The sequence below is a fragment of the Crocuta crocuta genome, unplaced genomic scaffold (genome assembly GCF_008692635.1).
Source record: "Crocuta crocuta isolate KB4526 unplaced genomic scaffold, BGI_CrCroc_1.0 scaffold53, whole genome shotgun sequence".
In the NCBI taxonomy this organism is placed as follows: Eukaryota; Metazoa; Chordata; class Mammalia; order Carnivora; family Hyaenidae; genus Crocuta; species Crocuta crocuta.
The window spans coordinates 2052126-2065080 of record NW_027529432.1 but is presented as its reverse complement, the minus strand read 5'-3'; the positions used below and the strand labels follow the sequence as shown (position 1 = coordinate 2065080).

Here is a 12955-nt window from a genome sequence, read left to right as displayed (position 1 = left end):
CCATGCTGTCAGCGCAGAACCCGATATGGGGCTCGAACTCATGAACTGTGAGATAATGACCTGAGTCAAAATCAGTCAGACTCTTAACTGACTGACCCACCCAGGTGCCCCAGGAAAAAACAACCTTATCCCTCATGTATTCCACCATGTTTTTCCTTCCAATAAATAATAATAATGGAACAAGATACAAGCCTTTGGTTATGTGAACAAAAATTTATCAGATATTTGTCAAATGCCTTGGCTAAAAGTTTAACAGATCCTTATGTGCCTTGCTGTGTGCTGGGCACTGTTCTAAGCCCTTTACACATGTGACGTCATCAAATCCTTCTAGTATTATGCCCATTTTACAGAAGAGGCATGAAGTGTCCGGTAACTTGCCCAAGGTCAAGTTCCGGGTCCCGAGATGGAGCCTGCCCATCTTTCGATGTCCTTGGTAAAGGGTTCTTCCTTGGAAAGCCTGCTCGGATTTCCTCGGTAAGGAAGTGCCCTGTGCTGCCACACCCTGCTCTGTCGGCTAATGTGCTGGGCGTGTGTCTCACACCCCGGTGCCTGGTGAATTTGTGCCAACTGAGGCGTGGCTTCGACACAGGCCCATCCACAGTTGCAGGTGGCAAGTCGATGGCCAGCCTCAGCCCCACAAGCAGCCACTTGGCCTCTTTCTCTGCGACCCATCATCTGAAGCTCCCTCAAGGGGCCCTGAGGCGATCAGCCTTCAGATGAGGGTTGCACATGGCGGGGAGACCTAGGGTCTTCATCCCTGGAAAACCGGAGACCCCTGGCATATCTTCAACCCGGAAGCTGTGGGAAGGAATTGGGAGAAGGCGTCCTAGCTTCTACATCAGCGGTGTGACTGCACCTCCTTGTACCTCTGTTTCCTCCCTGGTCAAAGGAGGACGTTGGTTGAGGATGGTCCCACAGGACCCCAGGGCGGGCGCCGTGGGAATGAGTAAAGCAGAAGTTTCCTTACTCGTCCAGAAGGCTTTTGGGGTTTCTGGCAAGCTGTCTGCTGGACTTTTATTCGGTTATTCATTCATCGAGCACCTCTCACGTGGGGGCAGTTTGGGGCGCTGGGGAGATACCTCAGAGGGTAAGACAGGCAACGATCCTGTTGCCCAAGAACTCACTCTGTAGCTCCAGTCGGGGAGCCCTCCCAGCCTTCACCCACGGGACTGCGGGCTTTGAAGGAGAGGATCAGGATGGAGGACTGAGGGCTTAGAGGAGAGATGTGTGTCCTCCGGCTCTGCGCCTCTCCCCCTCAGGCTGCCTGGCCTCTCTGGGCATTCGTTTCCTCATCTTCTAAGTGGGAGGTTGGACTGGATGGCCCCAAGGCCTGCCCCGCCAGCCTGCAAAGGCAGCCACCTCTTTGGAGAAGCCACACACAGCCATTCAGGGTTAAACATTAGCCACTCTGTGTCCCTCATCCCTGCCACTCCTCAGGGAGAGCAAGCCATAAACGCTCGGGCGGTGGCCTCCTGGGAGGGGTCACAGGCGCACTTGCTGACTGTCTCCCTTCCACCCGTAGCCAGGGGCTGGAGAGGGAAAGACGGGTGGCCCAGGGCTGGGGCTGGGGGGCTGAGGCGGGGAGCAGTTGGGCCCTAGCTACTGCCCTCCCCGCCCCACAAATGTTTTTCTCCCTTGGTTACATCATGTGTGTGGCTTCTCCAGATCCTTCCCTGTGGAGCTCAGGGACTGGCTTAATGAGCCTCCTAGGTGCCCGCCTCAGGCAAGGCAACCTGGCCCTCTTGGTTTCCGAGAAACAAAAATAATCCAGAGAAATCGAGGCAGCCTCACTGCATGGGGTGCCCCAGTCAGCCTCTGCCCTCATGCTCTTCGCAAGCAAGGACGGCTGGGCCCAGCCGTCAAGCCCAATCTACACCCACCTGGGCATTTAAAATCACGAGGCTTCATTAATCCTGTGTTCCCGCAAATCTCAGTAATGGGAATGGATTCTAGCTGGATAGCACTTCACAACATGCCCAGAGCTCCCTTCTCAGCTCCTTCTTCTCCATCCTCAAAACAGCTCTGTAAAATAGGTATGATTTCTCTGTCATCTGTAGCATACACGTGACAACACTGAGGCTCCAGGCTCCAGACCTTGTAAGTGCACAGCGTCAGAGTCAAGTCTAACTCTAAAGCCCAGACTGGTATTGTGCCCAGTTCTAGGCAGAGCAGGAGATGGTCACCGTCCAAGCCCTGCCCATGACAGACGTCACTAATCGATCACGGCACGGTAGATGCTGCGAATCATTTACAGTGCTCTTTTCTAAGAAGCTCAGAGGCAGCAGTGAACCTCTCAACACAGCACTCCAGGACACCATTGCCTACCAGAAGATCATGTCTACACTACTTGCCATTCCTGTGGTCCCACTCCATCAGCATGGAGCCCTCAGGACTCAGGCACAATCCCTGGAGGCTCTAGTCACCAGACCGAGGGACCCTGTGTGCTGCACATCAGTCGCTATGCTGTTCTCAGACAGGGGCTCCTGGCTCCTCTGGGTTCCCCCAGACAGATGTCCTTTCCAAACATGGTCTCCAACCATGCAGGTTTGACCTGAGGTTTCAGGGCTAGCAAGGTCTTTAATAGAAGTTTTTATTAGAAAACATTTCAGGTGTACCCCGACATGGAGAGAAGAATATCAGCACAGAGTGTAAGCAACAAAGCAGCACAGACACAACTGGAATTCCCCTGTGTCCCCCTCAGCGCATACCCCCCCCACTCCCTGAATTTTGTGTTTCTCGTTCACATGCATATTTTCATAACTTTATTCCATATTTGCATACCCATATTAGCAAATGCTACGGAAATGATGGTGTTTATATCTTGCTGCCGCTTGTGGTTTTCAAAGAACTGGACGTTGCAGACTTTCAGGAATGATGATATGTGCAGCGCTGATCATCCACCAGATCGTAAGGGCAAATATTTGTTGAACTCTTACTCCGCACCAGGCGTGACTATAGGTGCCTTGCCTTCCTGAACTCATCGGCTGCTCACAACAGAATTATTTTTAGCCCCACTTTATAGATTGGGGGAAAAAAGGCACAGAAAGATGAAATTATGCACCCAAGTCACATAGCTTGGAAGCTGTTCCGCTAACCGCTAGACATCCTTCCCTCTACTGCTGCGTGGTCTGTTGAATGAAAACACAGTAATTTATCCATCTGTTCTCTTATTTAAGGGCCATTGCTTATTTTTGCACACTTGCCTCAACAGTGGTGTCAGAGAGTTTGGGGGTGGTTGAATTACCTTGCTTAGTTCCTACATGAAGACCGTGAGTAGATATTGTATCATCCCCCAGACCCTTTAAGGATGAAGACACTCAGACTCAGAGAGGGTGAATCGATTCCTCAGAGCTGTACAGCTCCAGTGTGCCAGAGGTGGGCTGTGAACCCGGACCCCTGCAATTCCAGAGCCCAGAGTTTCTCCCATGTCCCACATGAGCCCTACGTCCCCTACTGACTTCTCCTCTCGGTTCTGTGCCTGGCAGCCTGCCCTCCCGCCCCCAGAACACCCTCCCCAAAATTGGCTCTTGGTCTCCCCCCCTCCTCCGGCCACCCTCTGTCATTCTCTTTCCAGAGAAGGGGCCCAACCGGAAGGCCAGTTCATGTTAGGAAATTCCAGCCACGTGAGCCAACCGGAGGCAGGGATTCTGAGCAGCCGGTGGCTTTAGAAGAAACTGAAACTTGTCTTGCTGGGGGCGGAGTGGTCACCGGGGATTTAAAGGGCTGCCACTTCCTTGGGCCCCCAGAGGGCACCAGGAGGTCACAGTGGCAGAAGGACACCTGAACCCGCGTGGTGAGCCTCTGCCCGCCCCTTGCCTGAGCCATGCACCTCTGCGAGGGCAATGGGCTGCTGACCAGGACGGTGAGTACAGGGAACCAGGGACAGAGCGTGGGGAACACGCCCGAGGGTCCCCAGTTCCCGGGCAGGGAGGGATGTGATCAGGGCTGTGTGGCCTTGGGACCCACACACCTCCTCTCTGGGCTTCAGTTTCCCCAGGCAATTGAAATGAGGGCTTTTGGGCTCTCATATTTCAGAGCCAGCCTCCAGTTTAGAACTTGGCCTTGGAGCAACCTGTCTCCTAACCCACCCTCCCTTCATTGCCTTTATGGGAACACTCTCTTCCCTCCCCAAATTCTCAGACTCGGCTCACCTTCGAGGCCCTGCCCCTTCTCCCAGGCAGGACCCAAGCACCAAAATCCTACTCCTTTCTGTCAACTGCAGGACTTTCCCCCAGGCTCCAGCTTCGGCGCCCCCAGCACCTGGACTGGGCCTGTTGTGACCATGAACCGAGCAGCATAGGGTCCTCAGCCAGGGAGGCCAGAGTCTCCCCTGAGCTCCCTGCAGTCAGAACACAGGCCCAGGGTGACTTAGGGGAGGGGGATTGGGGCTGAGGGGTCTCCAACATTCTCTCTCGCCTGACCTTCCAAAGCTCTGGGCATTTGGGTTAAATATCTTGTCTACATTTTCTGGACCCCCTAACGTGGGGACCAGGGGAGCGGGAGGGTTAGCGCTGTGAACTTTGAGTCCACTCAGGCATCCGTTCCAGGTTGCTGCCACGCTAGAGTGTGAGCAACTTAGGGGCAGGGGCTTTTGTCTGGTGTGTTTGCTGCTCCGTCCCCCTAGCTCAGTGCCTGACACACAGTAGGTGCTCGCTGACTGTTTGGTGAGTGACTGAACATCAGCCTCGGGTCTGAGCTGGGTGCCAGCTCATGGAATGAATGGGACCCTGGCCCTGCCCTTGCAGGTGAAGCTCACGCCTGTTTTATGGCCTGTGAGGAAGGCAGTGGTGCCTCGGGCTGGGTTCAGAGAAGGGAGTGATCTGCCCAGAGCCAGATGGCTCCTAAGGAGAGTGTGGGTGTGAAGTCAGCTCTCTCCGGGTTCCGAAGAAGTTCCGGGCTTCTCTGTTTGTCCTCCCCCATCGAGAGCCATAAGCAGGGCGTGTGGGTGAGGCTGGTGTTCCGACAAGGTGGGCCCTACGGGCGATGCCGTGTGTGGGTGCCCGGGGAGACAGAGGGGGCCTCTAGGAGTAAGGAGAGCCCCCCCACCGGGGAATTTAACTGGAGAGAGTGTGGCGTTACAGATGGCCTGGACAGAGGGTCAAGTCCCTGGCGGGACCCCTGAGCCTTCTGCCTTACACCCTGTAGGGCCCTGAGGAGCATCAGAGGCTGAAGAAGAAACAGAAGAACCGCGCAGCCGCCCAGCGCAGCCGGCAGAAGCACACGGACAAGGCGGACGCCCTGCACCAGGTGGGGGGTGCCTTCCTTTCCCCACCCTGACTCCACTCACCTGGCCTCGCCACCTGGTCTCCATCTGCCTATGAGCAGCTCCCCTTACACCGCTGCATGTTTCCAGGTCACCTGAGTTTGAGGTGCTTGAGGAGGCTCTGGGGACACAAATGTGCATTTGCGGCCCAGCCCTGCCCTTAAGGCGCCTCCCGATCTAAAGAGAGGAGGCAAGAAGTAGAGGCAAACAGAAGAACTCAGCACTCACACTATGAGAAACTCTGGTTCAAGGTCAGGTGGGCCGGCTTTAGAGTCCCAGCTGTGGCAGTCATAGCTACAAGCCACTTCCTTCACTGAGCTTCACTGTCCTCATCCAAAAAAAAGGGGGACAATGACCCCTGTCCCCTGGCAGGACCCGTATGGAGGTTGAAGGAGGCAAAGGAGCGTTGGGGGTGGCGGTGGGGCAGGAGAAGGTTCCACTGTACTTGCCTCTTGACCTTGGATGGTAACTTGACCTTGAATCGTAACCTGACCCTTAGAGCTTTTCTTCTTCCTCTGTGCAGAGAACAAGGAGATTACCAGTTTCATCCCAGGGAAAGGATTAAGAGCTGGGCTTAGGACCTGACCCTTGGGAAGGCCACATACCCCTTAGTTCTTAGAGTGATGAGTGAAATTCACAGCCCTCCACGCCAAAGGCCCTGTGCTCTGCGTCTTCCACCCCTACCCATCCGCCCTCCTCTCCTAACATCCCACACCCTGTTCTCCCTATTCCTTCACTGGCCAAGCACATCCAACCTCAGGGGCTCTGCATAGACTGTTCCCTCTATTCTCAGAGAACAGTACAGCTAGATCCTCACATCTTTTCAGTTGTTTGGTTTAAATGTCACCTCCCCAGAAGGACTTTCCTCAACCTTCCGATCTAAAGAGACGTCTGCTTGTTACTCTGCTTTATTTTTCTTGTTAGCACTGAACTCCAGTTACATATTCAGATGTTTGTCGCTTGTCTCCCTCGCCAGACTGTAAGCAATGTGAAGGCAGGGAACTATTCCGTTCCTTGCTATTTCCCCATGACCCGGAACGGTGTTTGACAAACTGAAGGAACTCAGTAATGCCCTGTGAAGCGAATGATAGAGTCAGAATAAAGCGCTCTAGGAACACACGGGCAGGGGAACACACAGGGAGTAGTGTCAGGATGATACTAGAGATGAAGTCTGAGCTGGTCTTGAAAGATGAATAGGAGTTTTCCAAATGGATGAAGGTAAGAAAAGGCATGGCAGGCAAATGAAGGACCCGGACAGGGAGCAGCACCCTGTAGATTGTATGAGTGAGGACTGATGTCTAGCATGGTGGCTGCCCAGCAGGGAGAGGGACTTCATGCATTCATATATTCACTCCTTCCAGAAATGCCTATTGAATGTCTCCTGGGTGACAGGTCTAAGTCTCAGCATTGGAGACAGAGCTGCGAACACAGCAGACGAAAGCCCACCCCACACTCTCCAGGGCTCATATTTTCACGGGGGGGAGGGAGGGGGTGGCTAGCCAGACAAATAAATTACCCATGAGGTATTTGGGGTGTCAGCTGGTCGTGAGTGCTATGGGGAAAAATACAGTGGGGAGGGTGGAGAGGCGGAAACCTAACTGGGGAAGCCTTTCCCTGAGGCGATAACCCGTGGGCAGCCTGGAGGTGGCCGATGAACTAACGAACCCATGAGTGACTCAATTTCTGGAGCTGAATGGAAACCTTTGGAGAAATTGAAGTGAGAGGGGATCTACTGACATGTTTTGAAAGCAGTATTCCCCGGGCAGAGACCGGCCTGGAAGTTAGAATTTTGAGTTCATGCCCGAAGCAACCTTTTTATGTCAAACATCCTTGCCCCTTTTCTCCTTTTAAAAATTGTCCACAAAAAGGACAGGTTGGGGAGGGAACCAGAGGAAGTCACTCAGCCTTGGGAGCCGTGGAAAGAAAGTTCTTTCGTTGCTGCCACTGTAAATGGTTATTTAGAACCACATCCTGTTAGTGGGTTCTCAGGACCCAGGGTCCAGCAGCTCAGAACTACTCGGTTCTGACTCAAGGGTGCTGAGTAGAACATATTCCTCCGTGAATATGGGCTCCTCCCATAGTGCCTCAGTGGGTGAGTTCTGGGCACCCGGAAGGTCTGGCAGTGTCACGAAGCAGCCCCGAGGTGTGTATGACAGAATGACCATGAGAAGGCCACATCAGGATTAGCCCAGGAAAGGAGGTTGCTGGAAGAGTGTCCAGGTAGAGAAGACAGGAGATGCGGCAGAAAGCAGGGTCCCTTGGAGGAACAGGAAGTGAAGGGGAACAGGAGGCGTGAGCCGGGGCCTCCGCGCTCAGGGCAGTGTGGGAGCCTTTAACCTACGAGTTAATGATGCAATTCCCAAATGGCTCTTCTGGGCCGAGAGGACAGAGTGGCTTGAGGGGAGCCCCGATTAGGAGGCCGGTGGAGCTCCCAGGTGAGTGGCAGGGGGCAGGCTGGTGGAGAACGGCTGGCTCAGGGCACTGGTGGCGGGCACGGAGGGCCGGCCAATCTGCCCCAGTAGGAGTAGAACAGGCAAGATGTGCGGGGTGGGGGTGGGGCGCAGAGCTGGCCAGAGAGGGACCAAGGGGCCCTAGCTTAGACATTCAGATGGTAGTAGTATCTTACTCCTAAGTTAAGGCGCCTGGGGGCAGGGTACAGGGCTCCTGCTGGGACCCTAATGCTGGCTGACACCCCCTTCCCGGCCCATCTGCTTCTGCTTCCAGCAGCACGAGATGCTGGAGAAACACAACCGCTTGCTGCAGAAGGAGATCCAGGGCCTGCAGGCCGAGCTGCTGTGGTGGAGCCAGACCCTGCGCGCGCATGAGCGGCTGTGCCTGATGGACTGTGCTACCTGCTTGGATCCGGTGCCCCCTGGCTGCTGGGGCCAGACTGAGCGGCCCCCAGACCCCATGCCCGATGGACAATATGGCTTCCAGGAACAGCCGGGCCTGTTCCAGACCCCGGCCTCTTCTCCCTTGGCTCACCAGCTCTCTCCAGATCCGCAGCCTCATGGTTCCTCCGGCCTCCATCTGTCCCTCCTGCCCTCTCTGTCCCCTGGCTCCATCGCGGTCGCTGTACCTCCTCCCCAACTGTCCCCCAGCCCTGTGCAGTCAGCCTCACCCACTGGCTCTAGCCTGCTGAGGCCTTCCTCCAAGTTCAACACCCTCCTGCCCAGCCCCCCAGCCCAACCTGCCCCTCTACAGCCCCTTGTGGCGAAGCACCCCACCAGCGGGAAGCTGGGGTCCTCACCTGACAGCCCCTCCCCTGCTCTGGGACTGGCCTGCCTGCAGGGTAGGGAGCACAGGCCTATGTTATCAGCAACAGATCAGCAAGGACCGGGTGTGGATCCTGGTCCCCACCCACTCTTGGCCTTCCCCCTGCTCGCCTCTGCTCAAGTTCACTTCTAACCCACCCCCTGGAGCTGGGCCAGCGGCTTCCTGGGGCTGAAGTAGCAGCCTCAGCACACAGGCACCTCCTCCATTATCACTGGACGTTGCCTTTCTTGGCTGACCCACCACTCTGCCAGGCCCTTTCACTGCCATTACCTTATTTCAACATCTCATGGTCACTGCAAAATCCAGATTGTCACCCCACTTTTTTAGATAAGGAGACAGAGGCCAGAGAAGCCATGTGATGTGCTCAAGGTCACATGGCCTTTTTGGGGACCTGAAACGCCACCATCTGCTCCTCCTTGTCTTGGTGGGATCCTGGCCCAGGCACCGTGGGAGCTGAAGTCCTAGAAAGTGGGGGGCCGGTGTGAAGAGGATTAAGTGCCGGGAGCGAGAAGGAGGTCTTTCTTTTGGTCTGTGCTCTCCGGGGCCGCAGATCCCCACAGTCCTTGAAACCTCGCCCTAGCTGGGGCTGGTCCAGAGTCCAAGCTTAGATGGGGAGAGGCCGGGCGGGAGCCCGGAAGTGGACTCTTTCTTCCCTAGCAGTGTTTTCAGTGCCAAGGAAATGAACTTGTGAGTCGGAGTTGGGGAGAAGCCTAGAACAGCCTCCCCGGGGATTTCTATGTCACCCATAGACATACCAAGATCTCTGGGAGATTCTCCAGGGTCAGCTCTCCAGGCTATTCCCCAATAGCTCCCGGCCTCTCCCAGGCAGGAGCTCAGCTGTAGTATTTGCTGGGGTTGGAGTTGGGGTTCTCACTCAGGCTCAGCACAAGCTCTGTAAGGGGCCTGAGACGAGAACCCCCAATTCTTCACCTGGATTTTCATACAGACACTATGCTAGTACTTGACACACTCCAAGATGCTGAGTGTCAGTCTTGACATACATGTTATAGTAAAAAAATTAAAGTGTTTTCCAATTCTTTTCACTTTGGCCAGTTTTTTGAAGGTCTGGTTGTACTCTGCATTGTTGAAACTGAAGGGCCTTTGAAAGAAGGGGGAATAGTCTAGAGTCTTAGAGGTGGGCAATCCCTCATGGGCCTCCCAATCTAACCCCCTCCCCATATTGCAGATGAGGAAGCTGAGGCCCAGAGATGAGATGGACTTGTCCAGGGCCACACAGCCAGGCAAGGTGTGATGTTTGCAGGATTGCGGATGGTGCCAGAGCGGGAGTCATCATAGGTTCGTGGAGGCCAGACTGGTGGAAGAAAAGCCAAGATACTTTTCCTCAGCGGTCAGCTGGGGTCTGGGATAAGAGTTGATATAAGGCACCATGGACTGAGACTTAACGAAGCGCAGGGTCTGTGTGTGATGATACTGTGGTCTGGCTTGTGTCCGTATTCCCTAAAATTTGTCAGGTACTGTGCTGTGTTTCACCTGGGCTAACTCCAGGTTGTGCCTCTAATATGCGTCTGAGTACTCTGTGAGGAAGGTATGGTTATTATTCCCACTGTTCAGAAAGGGAAACTGAGGCTTGGGGGTGTTAAGTGACAAGCAAAGGATGCATAGGAAGTGTTATACACTTGATGTAGCAGCAGGAACATGTAAACACAGGTGATCCTGCCTCCTACCTACACCATACTCTCCCATTAGCCCTGCTGGAAGGGGCCAGCATGCACGGATGGATGTGTACAAAAAAGTTAAAACCACACCTTAAGCTCAAAACATGAGAGAGCGGAGTAACTAAATTAATGTTGGTGCACTCATCAAATGGAGAGGTGTTAGGAATACAGAATGCTTTGAAGTACAGTTAATGAGATGAGGAAACGCTCATAACACATTAAGCAGGAAAAAAAATAGAATGTGTAACTGTCACTATAGTTTGATATTATGTTTATTTAAAAATATAAAAAGGAGTGGGAGGAGATGTAGATTCTCCAGAAGGGATACGAGCTAATATCTGTGAATCCTCGAATTTGTCAACACAGCTAGTTATAGCATGAGCCTTCCACATGGTTGAATATATCCTAGAAATTTGTATCTGAGTGTATCTATTGCTGTACAACAAATCAGTCCAACACTTGGTGGCTTAACCGACGAATGCATATCATCTCACAGATTTTGGGGGCACAGCTTAGCTGGGGGCCGGTGGCTCAGGGTCTTCCACAGGCTCCAATCAAAGCATTGGCCCGGGCTGCAGTATGGGAAAGCTCAACTGGGTGGGCGAGATCAGGTTTGAAGCTCACGCCTATGGCTGTCTGCAGGCCTTGGAAGCTCCACTTCCAAGCTTACTCACAAGGTTGTTGGAAGGCTTTAGTTCTTTGAGGGCTGCTGAACCTCGGACCTCGGGTTCTTGTAGGCTGTTGGCTGGAGATATCAGTTCCTTGCCACATGGGCCTCCCACAGGGCAGCTTGATATGGAAGCTGGCTTCCCTAGGAGCAAGAAACCTAGAGAGTGAGGAAAGGTGAGCAATACCGAAGCCACAGTCTTTTGTGACCTAATTTCAGAAATAATATCCTGACATTCTCACAGTATTGTATTTAGTAGAGGGAAGTCACTAGATTCAGGCCATGCTTGAGGGGGACGGGACGGCACAAAGACATAAAAACCAGGAGAGGGGGATCATTGGGGAGCATCCATCTTAGAGGTTGCCTACCATCCTTGGATTCCTTCTTTTTTTAAAAAAATTGTTAATTTTTATTTTTATTTATTTTTAATTTAAAAAAATTTTTTTAAATGTTTTATTTATTTCTGAGAGAGAGAGAGAGAGACAGCGTGAGCAGGGGAGGGTCAGAGAGAGAGGGAGACACAGAATCTGAAGCAGGCTCCAGGCTCTGAGCTGTCAGCACAGAGCCCGACACAGGGCTTGAATCCACAAACCGTGAGATCATGACCTGAGCCGAAGTCAGACGCTTAACCAACTGAGCCACCCAGGTGCTCCTAATTTTTTTTATTTTTGAGAGAGAGGGAGAGAAAGAGAGTGAGAGCAGGGGAGGGGCAGAGAGAGGGAGATATAGATATAGATTATGAAGCAGGCTCCAGGCTCCAGGCTCAGAGCTGTCAGCACAGAGCCTGACATGGGGCTCAAACTCTTCACCATGAGATCATGGCCTGAACCAAAGTCAGACATTTAACCAACCAAGGTTGGTTGGCTAAATGTCTTGAGCCACCAAGGTACCCCTTCTTTCCTTTCATTATCCACATAGCTGGTGGCTCTCTTTGAAAGGTCATTTTCTAAAAAGAAACTATTTGGGCCCCTTAATAGTAGTGGCAATACTCCCCAGTAGGGAACAGAGAGGATCTGGTGGGTTTGGGCTTGCAGCAATGCCCCTGGCTAGACTCATAGCCCCAAATTAGACTTGCGGTGAGCACAGTGCAGGCACTCCCTCCTCACAATGACCTTTGAAGTGATGCATGGACAGTCAGTGCTGAAATAGCAAGTATGTGCAGAGCAGGAGTCTTCTATGCTTTGAAAAGGAACTCACTCACTGGAGGACTAAAATTTAAACTTGGTTTAAACTCTTTTAGCTTTTTTTTTTTTTTCTTTTGAGATTCACCTCTGTACTGGGTTGAATGATGGCTCCCTAAAAGGTGTGTCCACCCAGGACCTATGCATGTGACCTTATTTGGAAAAAAGATCTTTGCAGATGTAACTAAGTTAAGGATCTTAAGATGAGATCATCATGGATTATCCAGGTCGGCCTTAAATTTAATGGCCAATAAGAGGAAGTCACCAATAATAGTGAGAGAAGATGCAGGGAAGAAGGCCATGTGGAGACAGAGGTAGAGACTGGAGTTGGGAAGTCCCAAGCCAATGAACATCTGGAGCCACCAGAAGCGGGAAGAGACAATAGACTTCTCCTTGTGGCCTTCAGGAAGAGCATGGAGGCAGAAGAACAGGGAGGAAGTTGTTGCAGTCGTCCAGGTGAGCCATGGCGACAGGCATGACCAGAGGGGTAGCAGGGAGGTGGTAAGGAGAGGTCAGATTCAGGGTGTGCTTTGTAGATACAGCTGATGGGGAGTGCTCATGGGTTGGATGCAGGAAGCAAAGATGGTGCTGTGTTTTGGAGCCTGAGTAATTAGTGACTGCTAGTTCCAAAGAGCAAGAAAGATTGGAAGAGGAGCAGTTTGGAGTGTGAGTGGACAGGATTGGGAACCCTGTCTTGGCAATGTTAAATTTGAGATGCAGATTTTTCATCCACCTAAAAAAAAAAAAAAAAAAAGTTTAGAGATCAGAGGAATGGTCAAGACTGGCTATATAAATTTGAAGCCGGGGCGCCTGGGTGGCTTAGTCGGTTAAGCGTCTGACTTTCGCTTAGGTCATGATCTCGCGGTTTGTGGGTTCGAGCCCCGCGTCGGGC

The 12955-nt window shown here is 52.8% G+C and overlaps 1 protein-coding gene across 1 annotated transcript; it reads left to right on the top strand.

The window, feature by feature from the left end:
- Nucleotides 1–3823: 3823 nt before the first annotated feature.
- On the top strand, nt 3824–9020 carry BATF2 (basic leucine zipper ATF-like transcription factor 2). The gene is made up of 3 exons (XM_077759590.1): nt 3824–3862; nt 5146–5247; nt 7988–9020. Exons 1-3 carry the CDS (start codon nt 3824–3826, stop codon nt 8669–8671), a joined length of 825 nt encoding a protein of 274 aa, XP_077615716.1. The 3' UTR covers nt 8672–9020.
- The last annotated feature ends 3935 nt before the right edge of the window (nt 9021–12955 follow it).

Excerpts from the sequence above, each read along its gene's own strand:
- BATF2 (XM_077759590.1), top strand. The coding sequence starts at position 3,824 with ATGCACCTCTGCGAGGGCAATGGGCTGCTGACCAGGACG. Across the intron at positions 3,863-5,145 it reads ATGGGCTGCTGACCAGGACG|GGCCCTGAGGAGCATCAGAG; the intron begins GTGAGTACAGGG and ends TACACCCTGTAG. Across the intron at positions 5,248-7,987 it reads AGGCGGACGCCCTGCACCAG|CAGCACGAGATGCTGGAGAA; the intron begins GTGGGGGGTGCC and ends TTCTGCTTCCAG.